Source organism: Lepidochelys kempii, chromosome 23 (assembly GCF_965140265.1).
Source record: "Lepidochelys kempii isolate rLepKem1 chromosome 23, rLepKem1.hap2, whole genome shotgun sequence".
NCBI classification, from domain to species: Eukaryota; Metazoa; Chordata; order Testudines; family Cheloniidae; genus Lepidochelys; species Lepidochelys kempii.
Window position 1 is genome coordinate 1,294,498 of NC_133278.1, and position 22,597 is coordinate 1,317,094.

The following is a 22,597-nucleotide window of genomic DNA, read 5'->3' on the forward strand; positions in this document are numbered from 1 at the left end:
ACAGGGCCCCACTGTGCAAGGTGCCAGGCGCACACACACGTGTCTTCTCTCAGCTCTTCTCCCCCCCCGCCCCCCCCAGCCCTGGAGGCGCTTTGGGGGAGCCTGGAGAGGCTGCAGGTTGTGACTCAGGCGTGCCGGAACAATTGCCCGGCAGGGGAGGGTTTGCAAAGGGGAGGGCCCCGGATTAATTCCCCGATCACGCCCCCCCCCCCCGGCCGAAAGGGACTCCTGGCTTTTTAACATGGAGACATCTAAGGTCAGCGCTGCTGCGTGTGATGGGATATTCCCACAATGCATCTGGGGAAGCTTTCCCGGTGCTGTTGCTGCAGAGCCAGCCGGCGCCTCGTCCTCGCTGCTCCCCCCGCCGGAGTCACAGCCTGGCCAGGGCCCCCCCCAGCCCCCATCCGCTGTCTGCACAGCGCACCCCCCCGGCTCGTCCCCCGGCTTTCCCCTCCGCCCGGCATGGCTCGCTGCCTCTGAGCAGGGCCATGGAGGAGCCGGGCCAGGGCTGCCCCGAGGCTGGTGGGGGGCACCGGGCCCGCGCTGAGGAGGGCGCGGCGGAGAGCCAGATCCGGAAGGCCGTGGAGTTCAAGGCGGAAGGGAACCGCTGCTACAAGGAGAAGAAATTCCGGGAGGCCATCGGGAAATACCACCGCGCCCTGCTGCAGCTCAAGGGGGTGCAGGGCCGGGCAGGGGCAGCCAGCCCGGAGCAGAGCCCGCCGGACCCGGGGCGGTGCCCGCTGACGGAGGAGCAGCTGCGGCTGGTGGAGAGCACCGAGGTGGAGTGTTACGACAGCCTGACGGGTAGGTGCTGACCCCGGGGCTGTGGGGGACGGACAGACTAGTTACAGCTCATTCCCCCACCTGTCACTTGGCAGAGCCACCATCCGTGGGGGGGAGACCCCCCCTGCCAGGTAGACATGGGACCGGATTCTGATCCCAGCCCTTCCCCAGCTCAATCCGGAGTCACTCCTGCCTGCGATGGGTCAGGGCTGGTTCTGATCCCAGCCCCCCTGCCGAGGTCAATCCGGAGTCACTCCTGCCTGCGATGGGTCAGGGCTGGTTCTGATCCCAGCCCCCCTGCCGAGGTCAATCCGGAGTCACTCCTGCCTGCGATGGGGCTGGAGTGTCACTCCAGCGGCGCGGCGTTACCAGGGGCTGCTCAGTGGGGCTGGTACCTCTTGCTTTCGAGCCCCACTGCGAATTGACTGACAGGGCCCAGGCAAGGGCCTGCCGTCCGGCTGGGGTCAGTCAGGAGGTGGGCCCCAGAGCTGGGTTGAGGGTTGGGCCTGTATGACATGGGGCCTTGCCCCATGGGCAGCTGTTTACACTGGTGCGCCATGCCCCCTGGCACTTCGCACAAGTGTTTACTGGTGCAAAGCATGAGCGAAACACCCGTGGGAGCAGCCGAGCCGGGGGTCCTGGGCTTCTAGCATCTCCGCGTTGGCGTGTGAGGTGCCCTGCCAGAGCCCCATTGCCGCAACTTGTGCAGCCCGCCGCGGGACCGGCCAAGGGCAGCCCAGGGCCCAGCAGGGGGATGGGGACCCAGGTGGCCGGGCGATGGGGAGGGTCGGGGTCCTGCAGTTCGCAGCTCCCAACGCCCCGGCCACGTGCGTCCGCCTGTCACCGAGTCGGGCCGCGGGGGGAAGCCCCAGGGAACCGCCTCGTCCAGCCCCCATGCAGGCTCCAGAGAGCGGGGCCCTGGGCCGCAGCTGGGACCCACGTGTGCCAGGCCACAGGGGACCCCACGGGAGCCTCTCGTGAGCAATTCCCCAGGGGACCCCACGTGGCTGCAGGGTGGGGCAGAGGCTGCCTGGGAAACACTTTTGTTTTCAATTGACTCCCATCCTGTGGCCAGCCCCTCACCTGGGATACTAGGGGCTGTGGGTCGGGAGTGAGGGGCACCGGCAGGGCTGGGGGGGAGCCCAGGGTTGGGGTAGCAGGGGCTGTGGGTCAGGAGTGAGGGGCACCGGCGGGGCAGGGGGGAGCCCAGGGCTGGGGTAGCAGGGGCTGTGGGTCAGGAGTGAGGGGCACCGGCAGGGCTGGGGGGGAGCCCAGGGTTGGGGTAGCAGGGGCTGCGGGTCGGGAGTGAGGGGCACCGGCAGGGCTGGGGGCAGGGGGGAGCCCAGGGCTGGGGTAGCAGGGGCTGCGGGTCGGGAGTGAGGGGCACCGGCAGGGCTGGGGGCAGGGGGGAGCCCAGGGCCGGGGTAGCAGGGGCTGCGGGTCGGGAGTGAGGGGCACTGGCGGGGCAGGGGGGAGCCCAGGGCCGGGGTAGCAGGGGCTGCGGGTCGGGAGTGAGGGGCACTGGCGGGGCAGGGGGGAGCCCAGGGCCGGGGTAGCAGGGGCTGCGGGTCGGGAGTGAGGGGCACTGGCAGGGCTGGGGGCAGGGGGGAGCCCAGGGCCGGGGTAGCAGGGGCTGCGGGTCGGGAGTGAGGGGCACCGGCAGGGCTGGGGGGGAGCCCAGGGCCGGGGTAGCAGGGGCTGCGGGTCGGGAATGAGGGGCACTGGCAGGGCTGGGGGGCAGGGGGGAGCCCAGGGCCGGGGTAGCAGGGGCTGTGGGTCGGGAGTGAGGGGGCACCGGCAGGGCAGGGGGGAGCCCAGGGCCGGGGTAGCAGGGGCTGCGGGTCGGGAGTGAGGGGCACCGGCAGGGCTGGGGGGCAGGGGGGAGCCCAGGGCCGGGGTAGCAGGGGCTGCGGGTCGGGAGTGAGGGGCACTGGCGGGGCAGGGGGGAGCCCAGGGCCGGGGTAGCAGGGGCTGCGGGTTGGGAGTGAGGGGCACCGGCGGGGCAGGGGGGAGCCCAGGGCCGGGGGTAGCAGGGGCTGCGGGTCGGGAGTGAGGGGCACCGGCAGGGCTGGGGGCAGGGGGGAGCCCAGGGCCGGGGTAGCAGGGGCTGCGGGTCGGGAGTGAGGGGCACCGGCAGGGCTGGGGGGGAGCCCAGGGCCGGGGTAGCAGGGGCTGCGGGTCGGGAATGAGGGGCACTGGCAGGGCTGGGGGGCAGGGGGGAGCCCAGGGCCGGGGTAGCAGGGGCTGTGGGTCGGGAGTGAGGGGCACCGGCAGGGCAGGGGGGAGCCCAGGGCTGGGGTAGCAGGGGCTGCGGGTCGGGAGTGAGGGGCACCGGCAGGGCTGGGGGGAGCCCAGGGCCGGGGTAGCAGGGGCTGCGGGTCGGGAGTGAGGGGCACCGGCAGGGCTGGGGGGGAGCCCAGGGCCGGGGTAGCAGGGGCTGCGGGTCGGGAATGAGGGGCACTGGCAGGGCTGGGGGGCAGGGGGGAGCCCAGGGCCGGGGTAGCAGGGGCTGTGGGTCGGGAGTGAGGGGCACCGGCAGGGCAGGGGGGAGCCCAGGGCTGGGGTAGCAGGGGCTGCGGGTCGGGAGTGAGGGGCACCGGCAGGGCTGGGGGGCAGGGGGGAGCCCAGGGCCGGGGTAGCAGGGGCTGCGGGTCGGGAGTGAGGGGCACCGGCAGGGCTGGGGGGGAGCCCAGGGCTGGGGTAGCAGGGGCTGTGGGGCGGGAGTGAGGGGCACCGGCAGGGCTGGGGGGCGGGGGGGAGCCCTGAGCTGGGGACCAGGAAGGTAACGAATGGAGCTCGGCTCCCCTGGGTCCCAGCCACGCAGGGGTCAGGGCGCGGCGGGCGAGGGGTGGGCGTCCCGTCCCCAGCCCCACTGACGGCCCCTCTGCCCTGCCCAGCCTGCCTGCTGCAGTCAGAGCTGGTGAACTACGAGCGGGTGCGGGAATATTGCCTGAAAGTGCTGGAGAAACAAGGCAGCAACTTCAAAGCCACGTACCGGGCGGGCATCGCCTCCTACCACCTGGGGGACTACGCCCGCGCCCTGCTCTACCTGAAGGAGGCCAAGAGCCGGGAGCCCGCAGGTGAGCGGCCGGAGCAAGCGCCATGCATGGCCTCGGTCCTGCTACGGGGCGCTGGGCTGCCGGGAGCGGGGCGGGGGCTCAGCGTAGGGGGGTCTCCCCTGGCAGGCAGGGCTGGTCCCATGGGGCGCTGGGGGGGCGGGGGCTCAGCGGGGGGGGGTCTCCCCTGGCAGGCAGGGCTGGTCCCATGGGGCGCTGGGGGGGCGGGGGCTCAGCGGGGGGGGGTCTCCCCTGGCAGACAGAGCCGGCCCCATGGGGCACTGGGGGGGTGGGGGCGCTCGGGGGGCAGGGTGGGGGGCGGGGGCTGGGCGTGAATTTCCCCCTGAGCCCTTTCCCCTTTTCCCCAGACACCAATGTCCTGCGTTACATCCAGCTGACGGAGCTGAAGATCCTGCGTCGGGGGCAGCGGGACGGCTACAAGGAGCTGATTGCATAGGGCCCCCGCGGCCCCCCGGGCAGAGCGCTTGGTGCCCGGCAGTCTCCTCGTTTCCTTTCCCCCCCACGAGGAGGCGGCTGGGGGGCTCTGGGGGGGGGTGAGTCCTAATGCACGATGACCCCCATGCCCCGCCTGGGGCAGATCCCCCCTGGCCCCCCCAGTGATGCCAGGGGGAGCCCCCACAGCTCTGGTGAGGGGATAAATTGACCCCATGGCATCAAGCAAATTGTCCCCCCATGGCTTCCTGGGGGGGACATCTGTGGTGGGGGGACGGCACCCCCCCCCCCAGAACACACAAGCAGCCTGCCTGGTGGTGGTTGCAGCCCCTGGTCTGTGAGACTGCCCCCCCACCCCAGCCCCATAGTGGAATTTGATGGGGTGGGACCCACCTTCCCCCCAGAGGGGTGATGGGAAGGGGGGACGTCTGCAGAACCAGATTCCCCCCCCCAGGGCCCAACTCCCCTGCCCCACCTGGCATGGAGCCCCTCCTTTCACCACCCCATGCCCCACCAGTGCTGGGGGCAGAGCCCACCGCCCCACCCCGCCAGTGCCAGTTGCTGCCCCCCCCACGCAGCTGATGGTGATTTCTCCCCCCCCCCAAATTCACAGCACGCCATGGGGCCGCTGGGCTCGTTTCCCTCCCTGCCCCCCTGTGGGGCCCAGCCCCCCACGAACAAGGCTGCCCCCTGCCCCCAACATGGGCCACGCAGGATCCCAGGGGCGGGGGCTACAGAAGGGTGACGGGAGGAAGAGGCCAAACCCCCCCCCCCAGCTGCCCCCTGCCCCACCTCTGACCGAGGAGCCGTAGAGCAGCTGGGCCTGTGCTGGGAGTGACGTGGGGCCTGCGGGGGGTGACGTGGGGGGCAGAGACCCGGGGGCTGCATGTGGGGCGGCCGTGGACTATGGCATCGCTGTGATTTCTTGTCAAGGGTTTATTCTCCCTCCCCCACCGTAGACGCTATAAAATCCGTGTTGATTTTCTCCTGTCCTCCCTTTATTTCTGCTCTGGGGGGGACCGGGATCGGGGGCGCTGTACCGGGGGCTGCCCGGCTGGTGTCGCCAGCGTGGCCCAAGGACGTTGCCCCTGACCCTGCCCAGGGCCGGCAGCATCGGGCCTTTTCCTTAATCCGCCGTGGGCCTTGGCCCCAGGCAGCCGCAGCAGTCGGAGAACGGCCTGGAGTTTGCCTGAGTCTGCAGGCAGCCTGCCGGCCCGGCGGTGGGGCACTGCCCATTCCCACCAAGCCTGGGGCTGCTCCCAGGGGGGCAGGGCATCAGGGTGGGAGTGTGGATCACGCCTCAGGCCCCCATCCCTGGGGCCGGGAGCATGCGCCTGGCTCTGCGGGGGACGGTCCTGGCGTCTCGGTGGCGTTCCGGCCCAGCCCGGGGGGATTGGGGGGAGACCGGACAGGCCGGCCTAGGGGCGTGTGGGGCTGGCAGGGCAGAGTGGGCCCTGGCCAGGGCGAGGCCCAGCACCCAGCCTCCTGCGTGGAGGGACGGGACGGCCACAGCTAGAAGCCCTACACCCCAGGCCGTGCCCAGAGCCGGGTGGTGAACCCAGGAGTCCTGGCTCCCAGCTGCCCCCCCCCCCCGCTCTGACCACTAGAAGGGGGGATCAGGCCCCAGGCATGGAGGGGGGGACGCTGCGTTTCCCAGCATGGCCCAACCTGGGGGAGGACTGGGGGGGGTGGGGGAGGGGGGGGGCTATTCCGCCCCCAGCCAGTCAGCAGCGATGCTCTTGTCACCCTCTATGGTAACCATGGCAACACAGCTGAGCTGGACCCTAAGGCTCCCCCCAGCTGCAAGGCAGAGGAGGGGGGGATGTGAGCCAGGACGCCTGGGTTCTCTCCCAGCTCTGGGAGGGGCGTGGGGGTCTAGTGGTTAGAGCAGGGGAGGCTGGGAGCCAGGACGCCTGGGTTCTCTCCCAGCTCTGGGAGGGGCGTGGGGGTCTAGTGGTTAGAGCAGGGGGGCTGGGAGCCAGGACGCCTGGGTTCTCTCCCAGCTCTGGGAGGGGAGTGGGGGGTCTAGTGGTTAGAGCAGGGGGGGCTGGGAGCCAGGACGCCTGGGTTCTCTCCCAGCTCTGGGAGGGGAGTGGGGGGTCTAGTGGTTAGAGCAGGGGGGGCTGGGAGCCAGGACGCCTGGGTTCTCTCCCAGCTCTGGGAGGGGGCTGGGAGCCAGGCCTCACTGGCTGGTGGGATTGCCGGGCCCTGCCTGCCCCCTCGTGGCCATGGGCAGTACTGCAGCAGGCCCAGAGGCTGGGAGTTGTTGGGGTCCAGGGGCAGCACTTGGGGTGATCCCTCGGGAATCAGGATGCAGCAGCAAGCGCCCGACGGGTGCACTGTTGGCCTGGCCGATCCCACGGGGCACTGGGGCTTTGGGGGCAGGACAGGGCTGGCCTGGGCCCAGCACTGGTGGTGTCAGGGTTTAGTCAGGCCCCGCCCTGTGCAGGATCAGGGCCGTGGCTCAGCCCCTGGGCACGAGGGCTGGCACAGGATGTGCAGGGGCAGCGCCGGGCACCGAACCCAGGTGTCCTGCATCCCACCCGGCCCCTCTGGGGGAACGGCGTCAAACCCAGGGCAGCCTCACTCCGTCCCCTGCCCTGCCGAGCCAGCTGCGCCCTGGGCAGCGAGCAGAAACCTGGGCGCAAACCAGCCTCTGAACACCGGGTGCAAAGCTGAGGGGGCCATAACCTCTCTCCGCGCCCCGGCCCCCGTCACCAGACTCCTGGGTTCCGTTCCCTGTTCAGGGGGGGCTGGAGGCCAGCAGGTAAAGAAGGGGAGAATGGGACTGACGAACTCCGGAGGGGCCCAGCGAGAGGGGTCCCCATCTGAACAGTCCCCATGCCCTACCCCAGAGACGGCTGCATCTCAACACCAGATGAGGGGGGCCCTGGATAAACAGCTCAAGTCCCACCCCAGAGGTGGCTGCATCTTGGTGCCAGGTGAGGGGGTCCCTGTAAGCACTGGAGGGCTCAGCTGCACGCACGACACCTTGGGCTGGAAATGAGGCCTGAAGGCCGCGAGTTAATGAATAAGTTCACGGGGGACAAGCACCCCCTGCTGGCTCAGAAAGGGTCTTTTTTTTTTTTTTTTTACAAACACCACATGGAATTTAAATAGGGGTGAGGGTTCTTAACCCCCCAATCAATAAATACACATGCTCCCCTCCCCCACAATTCCCTTCCCAACCCTGCTTCTCTGGGGCAGCAGCTTCTCCCACAGCAGAACCTTTGGAGCGGTTGGTGGGTGCGGTGGGATCTCAGCCTGCTGAGGGTGGGGAATGGGGTCAGCAGCAGAGTGGGGGATGGTAGAGCAGGCGCACAGTAAAGAGGCTGGTCCATCCAAGAGGCCCCCCCCCGCCCCCAGGTAGGTCTGGTGCCCCACACCGGCTGTGGGGGGGGTGTACATTCATGGGTGGTTCCCTGGTCTCCGGGGGGGCGCAGTGCCAGGTCAGTGGGACATGTCGGCGTCCAGGCTGCTGGCGTGCAGTGCCCCCCCACAGAGGGGCACCGTGCTGTCCTTGCTCTGACCCTCCATGTCTATGTCCAGCAGTGTCTGGCGGGCACTGGCGGGGTCCGGTGGCTCCCCGCCGACTCTGCCCTGCTCCCCCTGCGTCTCGCACCCGCTGCCCGGGGACGCGCGGTGAGTCCTTCCGAAGGAGACGAGTTTCCAGGGGTCGAGGCGGGAGCGGGAGGGCGAGGGGCGGGGCCGGGGCGCGAACTCCAGGGTCTTGGGGCGCTCCACAGCCGGGTCCTTCTCAGGGGGCCTGCGCCGTGCCGGGGGTGGGAAGAGCGTGGGGGGGTCCAGGGTCTCCTGGGAGCCTGTGGGGAGGGGGGAGGAAACCATCTTAGCTGGCCTGGGTGACTGCAGCCCATTAGCCCCCCCAGAATCCCCCCATAAAGCCCCCCTCAACCACAGGCCCCCTCCCTCCACCTCACAGTCCCAACTCCTCACACCGCTTCCACCCCCCCCCCAGCACCACTCCCCAGACACCCCACCCAGGCCCTCCATGGGGAGCAGGGAGCCCGGACTCCTGGATTCGACCCCTGGCTCTGGCAGGGGAAGTGGGGCCTAGGGAGTTGGGGGAGGGATGAGAAATGAGGGCCCCAGGGACCCCAGAACAGCCCCGGGACCTGGGAGCTGGGGACCCCAACAGGCTGGTGAGGTGGGGTGGGCTGTGGTGGGGCATGGGTGTGATAGACGCAGGGATGGGCAGGTCAGCGAGGGGGACGGGGAGGCAGGGAGGGGCTGGGGGAGTGAGGAGGGGGTTGGGGAGGCAGGGAGGGGCGGGGGGTAAGAAGGGGGTTGAGGTTGGGGGTCAGGGAGGGGCTGGGGGTGAGGAGGGGGTTGGCGTGGAGGGTCAGGGAGGGGCTGAGGAGCGGGTTGGGGGTCAGGGAGGGGCCGCGGGGGGCACGACCCCTGTATCATGTTGCTCAGGGGGGCACTGGGGCACCCCCACTCACCGGCCGTGGGCGCCCCCTGCTGGCTGAGCGCAGCCTGGCGCAGGGCCCCCGTCTGAGGGCGTGCGTCGGTGCCCGCGGGTCACCACCTGGGCGGCCGTCACGTGGGTGGGCGTCAGCGACTGGCGCGGGCCCCTCTTGAAGCTCTCGGCCCGGAGGTCCAGCAGGGGGTTGTGGGCGGGGGGGGCGCCGGGGGGGGGGCCCCGTGGGGCGGGGGGCCGGGCCGGGCGGCTCCTCGGCCGCGGGCAGCAGGGACTTGGTGGAGTTGCACTCGCAGAGGGAGGAGAGCGAGAGCAGCGTGAGGGAGCTGGGGGGCCCCTCGCCCCGCCGGGAGCGGCCCCCCCCGCGGGAACGGGCCCCCCGCCACCTCCCGGCCCAGCTCCAGCAGGTCGCTGCCCAGCCCCACGGAGGCCAGGACGGAGGCGCAGCCCAGCAGAGCCCACTCGCTGCGCCCGTGGGGCCCGGCTCGGTGCAGGCCCTCGGCGCCAGGGGGCAGCTCGTCCGTGGGCCCGGGGGCTTGGTCCTCGCCCCCCGGCAGGGGGAGGGGCGGGTAGGGGGAGTGGGGGGTGCTGCCCTCCGCCTCCGCGTACTCCTCTGGGGAGAGACAGACAGACGGACAGACGGACAGGGGTCAGCGCCAGGGGAGGGGCACAGCGACCCCCCCATCCCTTGCCCATGGGCCCCTCCTGCTGGGCCTTCGCCCCCCATCTCCCTCTTCTGGGCCCTGGCATCCCCTGGGGGGCGTCGGACTCCTTGCCCTGAGGCCTCTAAGCCAGCCAGGCTCCAGGGTGCTGGGCTGGGGGGTGGCTAGCACGGCCCCTCGCCCCACGGCTGGAAGCACCAAGCCCCCCTGCTACTTCCCCCGACATGCCCCCCCCCACCGCTGCCCTCACGCCTCGGGGCCTGAGTCCCGCCCCCCCACGTACCCATCTCCGTCAGGCTGGCGAAGCCCCCTGCCATGGGGGCACGTTTCGGGGACTTGCCCAGGTTGGGGGCGCTGGATGACCACTGCTTGCTGCCCTCGCCCAGAGCCTTCAGCCTGCGCCAGGAGAGACGGTGAGACGGCTACGAAGTGAGTGCCCCCCCGTGCCACCCTGCCGGTGCCCCTCGCTCCCGACCCGCAGCCCCCGCCAGCCCAGCCCTGGGCCCCCCCAACCCTGCCGGTGCCCCTCGCTCCCGACCCGCAGCCCCCGCCAGCCCAGCCCTGGGCCCCCCCAACCCTGCCGGTGCCCCTCGCTCCCGACCCGCAGCCCCCGCCAGCCCAGCCCTGGGCCCCCCCGTGCCACCCTGCCGGTGCCCCTCGCTCCCGACCCGCAGCCCCCGCCAGCCCAGCCCTGGGCCCCCCCGTGCCACCCTGCCGGTGCCCCTCGCTCCCGACCCGCAGCCCCCGCCAGCCCAGCCCTGGGCCCCCCCAACCCTGCCGGTGCCCCTCGCTCCCGACCCGCAGCCCCCGCCAGCCCAGCCCTGGGCCCCCCCGTGCCACCCTGCCGGTGCCCCTCGCTCCCGACCCGCAGCCCCCGGTAGCCCAGCCCTGGGCCCCCCCAACCCTGCCGGTGCCCCTCGCTCCCGACCCGCAGCCCCCGCCAGCCCAGCCCTGGGCCCCCCCAGCCCTGCCGGTGCCCCTCGCTCCCGACCCGCAGCCCCCGGTAGCCCAGCCCTGGGCCCCCCAACCCTGCCGGTGCCCCTCGCTACCGACCCGCAGCCCCCGCCAGCCCAGCCCTGGGCCCCCCCAACCCTGCCGGTGCCCCTCGCTCCCGACCCGCAGCCCCCGGTAGCCCAGCCCTGGGCCCCCCCAGCCCTGCCGGTGCCCCTCGCTCCCGACCCGCAGCCCCTGCCAGCCCAGCCCTGGGCCCCCCAGCCCTGCCGGTGCCCCTCCCTCCCGACCCGCAGCCCCCTGCTAGCCCAGCCATGAGCTCCCCGCCATCCAGCCGGTGCCCCTCACTCTCTGGCCCCATACCGCTCCTCCCCACCGAGCCGCTCCTTCTGCAGCGTGGAGCTGGGCCCCCACGTGCGCCCCTTCTTCTTGTTGCCCCCCAGCTCCTCCTTCTTCAGCCCCGCGCTGCGGCCCCACGTCTGGCTGCCGTCCACGGGCGTGACTGCAACGAGGGGGTTAGTGGGACGAGTCTCCCGCACGGCAGTTCATCGGGACCCGGGGGGCGGGAGGGGTTTCTGGGCTCAGTACCCCTCCCAGTAGGAGCTATGGAGGGGGGGGGAGCGGGGAGATGGCCGGGGGGCGTCTCCCCAGGGTTACCGCCCAGTGCGGGGGGAGGGGGAGACATTGGCTCATAACGCGCCAGTTCTTGGGTCTGGTCCTGGTTCCTGGATCCGGGACAGGAGCCGCAACCATTCCCCGGCCCAGTCGGGACCAGCCCGCACAGCCGGCCTCGGGGCAGCCCCACAGGGTGCCTGGCCTGAGACCTGGGCAGCAGAGACCCAGCAAGGGAAGGAGGAGTCATGGCAGAGCTGGGGGGCAAATTCACACGGATGGTCCGCAGGTGTGGGGGGGACTATGGAGGGTGATGGGGGGCTACGGGGGGTAATGGGGTACTCACGGCGGGTGGCCCACAGGCAGGGTCTGGGGGGGCTATGGAGGGTGATGGGGGGGAATGGGGTACTCACGGCGGATGGCCCACAGACAGGGGTTGGGGGGCTATGGGGAGTGATGGGGGGGAATGGGGTACTCACGGCAGGTGGCCCACAGACAGGGGTTGGGGGGCTATGGGGAGTGATGGGGGGGAATGGGGTACTCACGGCAGGTGGCCCACAGACAGGGGTTGGGGGGCTATAGGGAGTGATGGGGTACTCACGGCAGATGGCCCACAGACGGGTTGGGGGGCTATGGGAGGTAATGGGGTACTCATGGCGGGGGGGGCTATGGAGGGTGATGGGGGAATGGGGTACTCACGGCGGATGGCCCACAGACAGGGGTTGGGGGGCTATGGGGAGTGATGGGGGGAATGGGGTACTCACGGCAGGTGGCCCACAGACAGGGGTTGGGGGGCTATAGGGAGTGATGGGGTACTCACGGCAGATGGCCCACAGACGGGTTGGGGGGCTATGGGAGGTAATGGGGTACTCATGGCGGGGGGGGCTATGGAGGGTGATGGGGGAATGGGGTACTCACGGCGGATGGCCCACAGATGGAGGTTGGGGGGCTATGGGGAGTGATGGGGGGAATGGGGTACTCACGGCGGGTGGCCCACAGACGGGGGTTGGGGGGCTATGGGGGGTAATGGGATACTCAGGCAGGGTCTGGGGGGGACTATGGGGGGCGATGGGGGGGAACGGGGACTCACGGCGGATGGCCCACAGGCAGGGTCTGGGGGGCTATGGGGGGTGATGGGGGGGAATGGGGTACTCACGGCGGATGGCCCACAGGCAGGGTCTGGGAGGGCTATGGGGGGTGATGTGGGGGAATGGGGTACTCACGGCGGATGGCCCACAGGCAGGGTCTGGGGGGGCTATGGGGGGTGATGGGGGGGAACGGGGACTCACGGCGGATGGCCCACAGGCAGGGTCTGGGGGGGCTATGGGGGGTGATGGGGGGGAATGGGGTACTCACGGCGGATGGCCCACAGGCAGGGTCTGGGGGGGCTATGGGGGGCGATGGGGGAAAACGGGGACTCACGGCGGATGGCCCGCAGGCGGGGGTTGGGGGGCTATGGGGGGTGATGGGGGGGAATGGGGTACTCACGGCGGGTGGCCCACAGACGGGGTTTGGGGGGCTATGGGGGGTAATGGGGTACTCACGGCGGATGGCCCATAGGCAGGGTCTGGGGGGGCTATGGGGGGTGATGGGGGGGAACGGGGACTCACGGCGGATGGCCCATAGGCAGGGTCTGGGGGGGCTATGGGGGGTGATGGGGGGGAACGGGGACTCACGGCGGATGGCCCGCAGGCGGGGGTTGGGGGGCTATGGGGGGGAATGGGGGGGAATGGGGTACTCACGGCGGGTGGCCCACAGACGGGGGTTGGGGGGCTATGGGGGGTAATGGGGTACTCATGGCGGATGGCCCATAGGCAGGGTCTGGGGGGGCTATGGGGGGTGATGGGGGGGAACGGGGACTCACGGCGGATGGCCCATAGGCAGGGTCTGGGGGGGCTATGGGGGGCCCACAGACGGGGGGTTGGGGGGCTATGGGGGGTGATGGGGGGAACGGGGACTCACGGCGGATGGCCCACAGGCAGGGTCTGGGGGGGCTATGGGGGGTGATGGGGGGGAACGGGGACTCACGGCGGATGGCCCGCAGGCAGGGTCTGGGGGGGCTATGGGGGGTGATGGGGGGGAACGGGGACTCACGGCGGATGGCCCGCAGGCAGGGTCTGGGGGGGCTATGGGGGGTGATGGGGGGGAACGGGGACTCACGGCGGATGGCCCGCAGGCAGAGTCTGGGGGGGCTATGGGGGGGAACGGGGACTCACGGCGGATGGCCCGCAGGCAGAGTCTGGGGGGGCTATGGGGGGTGATGGGGGGGAACGGGGACTCACGGCGGATGGCCCATAGGCAGGGTCTGGGGGGGCTATGGGGGGCCCACAGACGGGGGGTTGGGGGGCTATGGGGGGTGATGGGGGGAACGGGGACTCACGGCGGATGGCCCACAGGCAGAGTCTGGGGGGGCTATGGGGGGTGATGGGGGGGAACGGGGACTCACGGCGGATGGCCCGCAGGCGGGGGATGATGATGGGGCTCGCAGGGGGGCTGGTGCCGTTGGCTCCGGTGCCTTTCCGCTTGTCCAGGGTGGGCGACGCCTGCACCGTGATCTTGTGTTGGAAGCCTGGGGGGAGAGAGGCCAGGTCAGGCCCCGAGCCCCAGCCCCCCTGGAGCCCCCCAAGGCAGCGGTTACAGCGGCGGGCGCCCTGCACTGCCATAGATCTCCCCGAGCAGGTTCGGGGCCCCGACTTCTGGCAGCCTGACACAGCGGGCAGGGCAGGGCCGGTGGTTATGGGGCATACGGGGGATATGGGGAGTAAGGGGGGGAATATGGGGCATATGTGGGGAATATGGGGCATACAGTGGAGTTATGGGGCATACGGGGGGTTATGGGGCATACTGGGGGGGTTATGTGGTGTATGGGGGGTTATGGGGCATACGGGGTGGATATGGGGCATAATGGGGGGTTATGTGGTGTATCGGGGTTATGGGACATATGTGGGGATGTGGGGAATACAGGGCGGAAATGGGGCATATATGGGGCATACGGGGAAGTTATGGGGCATACGGGGGGTTATGGGAGATATGGGGCATACAGGGGAGTTATGGGGCAAATGCGGGGGTTATGGAGCATATTGGGGGGTTATGGGGCATACGGGGGGTTATGGGGCATATGGGGCATACAGGGGAGTTATGGGGCAAATGCGGGGGTTATGGAGTATATTGGGGGGTTATGGGGAGTATGGGGGGAATATGGGGCATACAGTGGAGTTATGGGGCATACAGGGGATTATGGGGCATATGGGGCATACAGGGGAGTTATGGGGCAAATGCAGGGGTTATGGGGCATACAGGGGGTTATGGGGCATATGGGGCATACAGGGGAGTTATGGGGCAAATGCAGGGGTTATGGGGCATGCGGGGGGTTATGGGGCATACTGGGGGTTATGGGAGATATGGGGCATACAGGGGAGTTATGGGGCAAATGCAGGGGTTATGGGAGATATGGGGCATACAGGGGAGTTATGGGGCAAATGCGGGGGTTATGGGGCATACGGGGGGTTATGGGGCATACGGGGGGTTGGTGGTGGTACAGGAAGTTGCTGAGATAACCGGCCTACGACTTTACCCAACCAAAGGGCCACTGGAGGAGAGCGCAGCTCCCACGGTGCCGTGATGTGACCCGGTAGTAACGAAGCCGGGAGAAGGCGCCAGCCCGGGAGCAACTGGTTCCGCCCAAGGCTGGGTGACGCCTCAGCTGGGCACCAGAGGAGCAGAAAACAAGGGACCAAACGGGCGTCAGGATTTCGGTCTAATTGGTGGACAAACGAAGGCGGCTGGATTATTCCACCCGTCGCCGGTTTGGGGCCCGGCCCAGAGGCGCTGGGGCTCCGGGCGGCTGTGCTGGGAGCATTGCGGCTGCGACACCAGCCCCCGGGCCCTCCCCGCTGAGCACCCCCTGGGTCCAGGGGAGATCCCTGTGACGAAGCGGGACTGTTCTTAATGTGTCCTCTGAACAGTGTGGGGGTGCCTCAGTTTCCCCTAGGCAGTTCTTAAGTCTCTAGGGGGTAGGATAAGGGTGTATGATCATTGCAGAGCCCTAGAGGGCAGGTGTGTGCGGGGGTCTGGACACAGACAATGGCCAACACCCTGTTTCCTGGCCACTGATGGCCTGGGCCCTTCCCCCCCTGCGAGGTGAGAGCTGAAGGGTTGGAGAACAAAGGAATCAGGTGACCACCTGGCCCGGGGAAAGGGACAAAGCCCAGAGCAGGGGGGCTGGAGGGAGTTTCAGTTTGGGGCTGGCTGGGACATGGAGTGAAGGGCAGACGTGGTTGTCTGGCTCACTGCCCCCCAAAATGGACCCAGCTGAGGGGTCCTGTTCTCTGCACCTACAAGCTCTGTGTTAGACCATGTTCCTGTCGTCTAATAAACCTTCTGTTTTACTGGCTGGCTGAGAGTCCCGTCTGACTGCGAAGTTGGGGGGCAGGACCCTCTGGCCCCCCAGGACCCCGCCTGGGCGGACTGGCTGTGGGAAGCGCACGGAGGGGCAGAGGAGGCTGAATGCTGCGAGGTCAGACCCAGGAAGGTGAAGCCGGGGGAGCTGTGTGTCCTGCAGACAGGCTGCTCGCCGAGAGGAGACTCCCCCAGAGTCCTGCCTGGCTTCGTAGGGAGCAGTTCCAGAGCATCGCCCGGGGACCCCGAGACAATCCCAAAGAGAGTGGGGAGACAAGAGGGCCTGGCCAGCTCTGCTGGCCCGAGCAGGACCTATGCAGGAGGGGGACCTGACCATGCCAGCCAGACGGCATCCCTATGCGGGTTCCAGAGCAACAGCTGGCATGGCCAACCTGCCCGCCCAGAGCGTCCCCTGTGGCCAAGCTGCCCCGGATCCTGAGGAGATTGGCTAGAGCCCCATCTCTCCTCTCCCACCCGTGTCTGCGGTGGCCACGGCAGGAAGGTGACTGTCAGTCTCAGGGGCGTAGCTGGGCTGGTCCCCGGATGTTAGAGACGATGGGGGAGGAGACGTCAGGAGCAGAGCTCTGCCAAGCTCGTCTCTCACCAACAGGAGCTGGTCCCCCCCACAATCTCTCTCGCCCCTGATTCAGAACCGACCGAGAGAACTAACCCCCTCAGCAAGAGACATGCAGTGTGATGGGGCACTGGCCCCACCCTGGCCTCTAAGGGGTTACTCGAGGCCTGGGGAAGTTGTGCAGGAGGCAGCCAATTTGAGAGGGGCTGAGAGAAACAGCCAGTCAGGGCCCGGCAGGCCCATATAAGAAGAGCTGCAGGGCCAGGCAGGGCCAGTGACCCTTTGGAGCTGCAGGAGGCAGGGTGGGCAGCCGGCAGCCTTGAGGGAGCAGAGCCGCTCGCAGGGACCGGGGGCGCGGGCGAGAACTCCTGCCTGGCTGCTGGGATTTGCAGGCTGATGCAAGGGCGAAGAGGGTGGTGGGCCGTGGGGAAGTGGCCGGACAACTGGCTGCCATCACTGCTGGGGAAGTGGCGGGATAGCTGGACTGCAGCACTCGCGCCTGGAAAGGAGGGGTGCAGGGCTGGGGGGCTGCATGACAGAGGATGCTGTGGTCCTTGGAGTGATGTGGGTCCAGGAGTGGATGTGACAGTGGGCGAGGCACCATTGGGTGACTGTGTGCCAACCTGTGGGGCTAATCCCATGGTGGGGGTGGGGGGTACCTGAGGCCAGGCTGAGGTGGTTGTTTGGCACAGGAGGGCTGGTGGGGGTGCAGGGGGGCTGGTGGGGGGCAGGGGTTGCAGCAGGTACCTGAGGGGAGGCTGATGTGGCTGGGAGCCACAGGGGGGCTGGCGGGGGCCACAGGGGGGCCAGTGGGTACCTGAGGGCAGGCTGATGTGGGCGGGGGGCCCGGGGGGGCACGGGGGGTACCTGAGGGCAGGCTGATGTGGGCGGGGGGCCCAGGGGGGCCCAGGGGGGGCACGGGGATACCTGAGGGCAGGCTGATGTGGGCGGGGGGCCCAGGGGGGCCCGGGGGGTACCTGAGGGCAGGCTGATGTGGGCGGGGGGCCCAGGGGGGCCGGCGGGCGGCCCAGGGGGGGCACGGGGGTACCTGAGGGCAGGCTGATGTGGGCGGGGGGCACAGGGGGCCGGCGGGGGGCACAGGGGGGGCACAGGGGGTACCTGAGGGCAGGCTGATGTGGGCGGGGGGCCCGGGGGGGCACGGGGGGTACCTGAGGGCAGGCTGATGTGGGCGGGGGGCCCAGGGGGGGCACGGGGATACCTGAGGGCAGGCTGATGTGGGCGGGGGGCCCAGGGGGGCCCAGGGGGGGCCCAGGGGGTACCTGAGGGCAGGCTGATGTGGGCGGGGGGCCCAGGGGGGCCCGGGGGGTACCTGAGGGCAGGCTGATGTGGGCGGGGGGCACAGGGGGCCGGCGGGCGGCCCAGGGGGGGCACGGGGGTACCTGAGGGCAGGCTGATGTGGGCGGGGGGCCCAGGGGGGCCGGCGGGGGGCACAGGGGGGGCACAGGGGGTACCTGAGGGCAGGCTGATGTGGGCGGGGGGCCCAGGGGGGCCGGTGGGGGGCCCAGGGGGGGCACGGGGGGTACCTGAGGGCAGGCTGATGTGGGCGAGGGGCACAGGGAGGCACAGGGGGGCCGGTGGGGGGCCCAGGGGGGGCACGGGGGTACCTGAGGGCAGGCTGATGTGGGCGGGGGGCACAGGGGGGCACAGGGGGTACCTGTGGGCAGGCTGATGTGGGCGGGGGGCCCAGGGGGCACGGGGGGCACAGGGGGGGCCCAGGGGGGCACGGGGGGTACCTGAGGGCAGGCTGATGTGGGCGGGGGGCCGGCAGGGGGCACAGGGGGGCACGGGGGGCCAGCGGGGGGGCCAGTGGGGGGTACCTGAGGGCAGGCTGATGTGGGCGGGGTGCCCAGGGGGGCCGGCGGGGGCCAGCGGGGGGGCCAGCGGGGGGGCCAGCGGGGGGTACCTGAGGGCAGGCTGATGTGGGCGGGGGGGCCCAGGGGGGCCGGCGGGGGGGCCAGCGGGGGGTACCTGAGGGCAGGCTGATGCGGTTCCCGTCCCGCAGCTTGAGGCGGCTGCGTTTGAAGTGGCCCTTGCGCCCCTTGACCCGGGGCCGCTCCTGGTGCAGTTGGTCCATGAGCAAGTGCAGCTCGCGCTGGACGATGTCGATCTCGCGGGCGGCCAGCTCCTGCTCGCGCCGCCGGAGCTTCTCCTCCTGCGTCTTCTGCTCCTGGGCCGCCCGCAGCAGCTCCTCCTCCCGGCTCCGCAGCTCCTGGGGCACGGGGGGGCAGAGTGTGGGGCACGGGCCGGCACCCGGGAGGGCCGTGGGGCGGGCGGTAGGGGGGGTCCCAGGAGGGATCAGTGGCTGGGGGAGCTGTGGGGGGATGGGAGGCGACCCAAAGGGGGGCTGTGCCATGCACGGGCAGTACGGGGGGGTCCCAGGAGGGATCAGTGGCTGGGGGAGCTGTGGGGGGACCGAAGGGGGGCTGTGTTGGGGGGGCTGGAATCCGGGAGGGTAGGGGGGTCCCACTGACCTTTTCCTTGGTGCGCAGTTCACTGAACATGTGCTGGATTTCCAGCTTCCAGTCGTCCTGCAGCGAGTGGAAGACGTCGAGGGCCATGGAGAACATGGCCGAGTGCTCGATGGCCACCAGCCGCCCCAGGATGCTCCCGAAGGGTGGCCGGGCGTGGGGGTCGGGGTCCCAGCACTCTGTGGGGAGAGAGAATCAGCCAGGCCCAGGGGCACCCCCAGAGCCCCCTCCCTCGCACCCCCCGTCTCCCCTGGGCACTCACCTGCCAGCAGGCGGGCGAAGGGCTCGGGGCAGGTGGAGGGAATGGGCAGCGTCAACTTGTTCATGGCCACGCCATAGGCCACGGCCAGCGCGTCGATCTCCCGGTACGGCACCTCCCCGGTCAGCAGTTCCCACAGCAGCACCCCAAAACTGCAGCACAGGGACAGGCTGGGCTGGGGGGGGTGCCGAGCATGGGTCTGGGGGTTGGGGTGACCCCCCCATCCCACCACGCTGTGAACCCCCCTCCCCCAGCCCGTTGGGATCCCGCCCTCTCCCTCGTACTGATCCCCACTCCCCGCGGGCCCCCCGCTCTGCCCCGGCACCTCCAGACGTCGCTGCTCTTGGAGAAGCGCGAGAGCCGGATGACCTCTGGCGCCATCCAGGCGTAGGTGCCGGCCGCGCTCATCTTGGTCGTCCTGTGCCACTCGCGGGCCAGCCCGAAGTCCGTGATCTTCAGCGTGCGGCCGCCCAGCTCCCCGTCCTCCATCTTCTCCAGGATCAGGACTGGGGGGGGCAGGAGAGTGAGGGGGGCGTGAGGGGGCACCCACAGGGAGGGGGCACCCCCTGACTGGAGTACGCCAGGCTGCCATGTCCCTTGACTGCCCCTCCTTTGCCAGGTCAGGGGCCGGGGGAGGGGTCTGGGGCCCCCCTTGCTGCACCCCTGCTGGGGCCCCAGGGCACGGACTGGCTGGCTCAGGGGAATGGGGCAGGGGCCTGTCCCCACTAGGGGGCGCCGGCTCCCATCCGGCCCCAGGGCAGGGACTGGCTGGCTCAGGGGGGCAGGGAATGGGGCAGGGGCCTGTCCCCGCTAGGGGGCTCCGGCTCCCATCCGGCCCCAGGGCAGGGACTGGCTGGCTCAGGGGGGTGGGGAAGGGGCAGGGGCCTGTCCCCGCTAGGGGGCGCCGGCTCCCATCCGGCCCCAGGGCACGGACTGGCTGGCTCAGGGGAATGGGGCAGGGGGCCTGTCCCCGCTAGGGGGCGCCGGCTCCCATCCGGCCTCAGGGCACGGACTGGCTGGCTCAGGGGAATGGGGCAGGGGGCCTGTCCCCACTAGGGGGCGCCGGCTCCCATCCGGCCTCAGGGCACGGACTGGCTGGCTCAGGGGAATGGGGCAGGGGGCCTGTCCCCACTAGGGGGCGCCGGCTCCCATCCGGCCTCAGGGCACGGACTGGCTGGCTCAGGGGAATGGGGCAGGGGGCCTGTCCCCACTAGGGGGCGCCGGCTCCCATCCAGCCTCAGGGCACGGACTGGCTGGCTCACAGGGGCAGGGAATGGGGCAGAGGGCCTGTCCCCGCTAGGGGGCTCCGGCTCCCATCCGGCCTCAGGGCACGGACTGGCTGGCTCAGGGGAATGGGGCAGGGGGCCTGTCCCCGCTAGGATGCCAGTCCCATCCTGGTACACCTGCTTTCCTGCCAGCAGCTGTTCAATGTGTGAAGTGAGTTTGGCAGGTCTCAGTCTGTTACCCAGTGGTGTGGGCCCCGCCCGCATCCCAGGGGCACCCACACGCCCGGGGAGTCAGTCCTGGGGGGCCGGCGCTGCCCCCCGCCGGCCCCTCGCCCGGCACTCACTGTTGATGGATTTCAGGTCGCGGTGGATGATGGGCACCACGGCCTCATTGTGCAGGTAGTTCATGCCGCGGGCGACCTGCACGGCCCAGTTCACCAGCACGTCCGGCGGCACCTTCCTGCCGGCCAGGGCTCGGCTGAGGGGGCCGCCCCGGGCGTACTCCATCACCAGGCACAGGTTGGGCGGCTGGAGGCACACGGCCTTCAGGGCAACGATGTTGGGGTGGTGCAACATGCAGAACAGCCGGGCCTCCTGCCGGACGCTCTCGGCCGTGGCGCCGATGTCCTCGTCGGGGTCCTGGCGCGCCGCCTTCACCGCCACCTCCTCCCCCCGCCACGCGCCCTTGTAGACCTTCCCGAAGCCCCCCACCCCGATGATCTCGTCCAGCAGCAGCTCCTGGAAGGAGATCTCCAGCGGCAGAGGGCAGGGCCCGCACGGGGGGCCGCTGGCCACGTAGTCACAGGGGAAGACGCCCACCTTGCCCTCGATTTTCCCCGTCCACCAGCCCTCGTCTCCCGAGACGGTGGAGTCCTGAGAGAGCACCTCCACCAGGTCGCCGCGCCGCAGCGTCAGCTCCTCTTCCGCCGCTGCCTCGTAGTCGAATACGGCCGTCCAGAAGGGATGGGGCTTGTGGCTCCAGACCCCGCCGCTGTCCTCTGCCCCGTCCCCGGCCTCCTCGCCCGGCAGCGCCTTGTGCCCGGCCTCCATGCTGGGCCCTCCGCGGGGACGGCCGGCCTAGATCGCCGACGGCTGCTGGGACATGCTTCCTGGCTCCGCGCTGGGACAGCCGCCCGCCTTTGCCGGCCCCGGGACTGGCCCCCGGTGCGCGCTCCCAGCTCTGCAGCAGCATCCAGAGCTCCCAGCCCGTCGCCCCTTGGCTGCAGCCCGGCGGGCAGGGGCCGCAGGTGGGTGGGCGGCGCTACGGACTAACCCCCGCAGCCCAACGGCGCGGCTGAGAGCGTGGGCCTTCCCCCGGCCGGCCACGCCGACCCCCCGGGAGCCTGGCTGGGGACCCCTGCACCTCTCAATGGCGCAGCTTCCCTTTGAAGCGAGGGCCCGGCGCGTCCGGCCTTTGCATCTCTGGGCGCCGGCTCTGCCTGGCCGCGGTGCTGAGCGTCGGCCGCGGACTCGCTCAGAAGAAAGGAGGCTTTATTCTTTCTTTGAGGACAGATAAATAGAGGACCCGCCCGCGCGGACAGAGAGCGGGGGCCCAGGCTACACCAGGGACCGGCTCGGAGCCCCGGCTCGGGTCCGGCTCCGCGAGGCTGGAGGCACCCAGCAGCCCGCGGGCGGTGGGTGACCCGGCGCCGGGGGGTCAGGGCACGAGGGCTCCAGCCGGCGAGGTGGCAGGACGGGCCAGCGCCGCTCACCCGTATGTCACCGGCTCAGGGGCCCGGGCTGGCGGGCACAGGCCAGACCCAGCTGGGACACACCGACTTCCTGCCACCCAGCGGCTGGCAGAGCGTCCTCCTCACCTGCTCCCGGCTGGCGCCCCAGCAAGGCGCACCCACGCCTGGCCCAGCCCTGGCCCCAGCTCGCTGGCTCTCTGCGCGCCCCGCGGGCTGGAAGCCCGCCCAGCAGCACCCCACGGCGGGAGGGCGGGCGGAGGGGGGCACCCCACGGGGGGCACCCCACGGCGGGCGGGGGGGGGCACCCCACGGCGGGAGGGCGGGCGGAGGGGGGCACCCCACGGCGGGCGGGGGGGGCACCCCACGGCGGGAGGGCGGGCGGAGGGGGGCACCCCACGGGGGGCGGAGCGGGCACCCCACGGCGGGAGGGCGGGCGGAGGGGGGCACCCCCCGGCGAGCCCCGCTCCCTTCTCAGCTCGCCTCTGTCAAGCCCGCAGCCTCATCGCCGCAGGGAGCTGCCAGCTCCTCTCTCGGGGCCCCCCCGCGCATCCTCCTCTGCGGCACCGGGGGGCGGGGGGCCGGCGGGGGTCAGTCCCCCTTTCTACCCCCCACCTGGCTTTGCAGCGGCCAGCGCCTCCCCCCCCCCGGAACTGCAGCGCCCGCTCACCCAGCCGGAGATCGGGGTGCAGGGGGGCCCTGGCGGGGGGACGCCGCCCCCCCTCAGCGCATCGCCCCGCTCCGGCGCCTCCCCGGCCCGTGCCAATGGTGTCCGCGCGCTCCGCCGGCCGTCAGCTGGTCTGGGGTGTCCAGGGACCCGGCGAGCCGCCCCGGTGCAGGCTGGGACTTGTAGTTCTCGGGGGCCTTTGGGGCGGGGGGGCGGGGGGAGGTTGGGGAGCCCAGCCCCCGGCTGCTGCGCCCCTGCAGGGAGCCCTGGGCCAGGTCGGGCAAGTCGCCTGCTCTGCGCCCAGAGAGCCCGGTGCCTTCGCTGGCCCCCGGCACTGC

The 22,597-nt window shown here is 70.9% G+C and overlaps 2 protein-coding genes across 2 annotated transcripts; one reads left to right on the forward strand and one right to left on the reverse strand.

Moving 5' to 3' along the window:
* Positions 1–283: 283 nt before the first annotated feature.
* On the forward strand, positions 284–5,277 carry TTC9B (tetratricopeptide repeat domain 9B). Its single transcript, XM_073321579.1, has 3 exons — positions 284–804; positions 3,681–3,863; positions 4,208–5,277. Exons 1-3 carry the CDS (start codon positions 489–491, stop codon positions 4,294–4,296), a joined length of 588 nt encoding a protein of 195 aa, XP_073177680.1. The 5' UTR covers positions 284–488; the 3' UTR covers positions 4,297–5,277.
* Positions 5,278–7,221: 1,944 nt separating this feature from the next.
* MAP3K10 (mitogen-activated protein kinase kinase kinase 10) lies at positions 7,222–22,578 on the reverse strand. The gene is given in 13 exon segments (XM_073321578.1): positions 7,222–8,113; positions 8,756–8,804; positions 8,806–8,955; positions 8,957–9,094; positions 9,096–9,346; positions 9,679–9,791; positions 10,710–10,848; positions 13,405–13,527; positions 17,920–18,160; positions 18,423–18,598; positions 18,682–18,830; positions 19,004–19,184; positions 20,249–22,578. Coding segments are annotated over 13 exon segments (2,787 nt in total). The 5' UTR covers positions 20,955–22,578; the 3' UTR covers positions 7,222–7,742.
* Between the last annotated feature and the right edge of the window lie 19 nt (positions 22,579–22,597).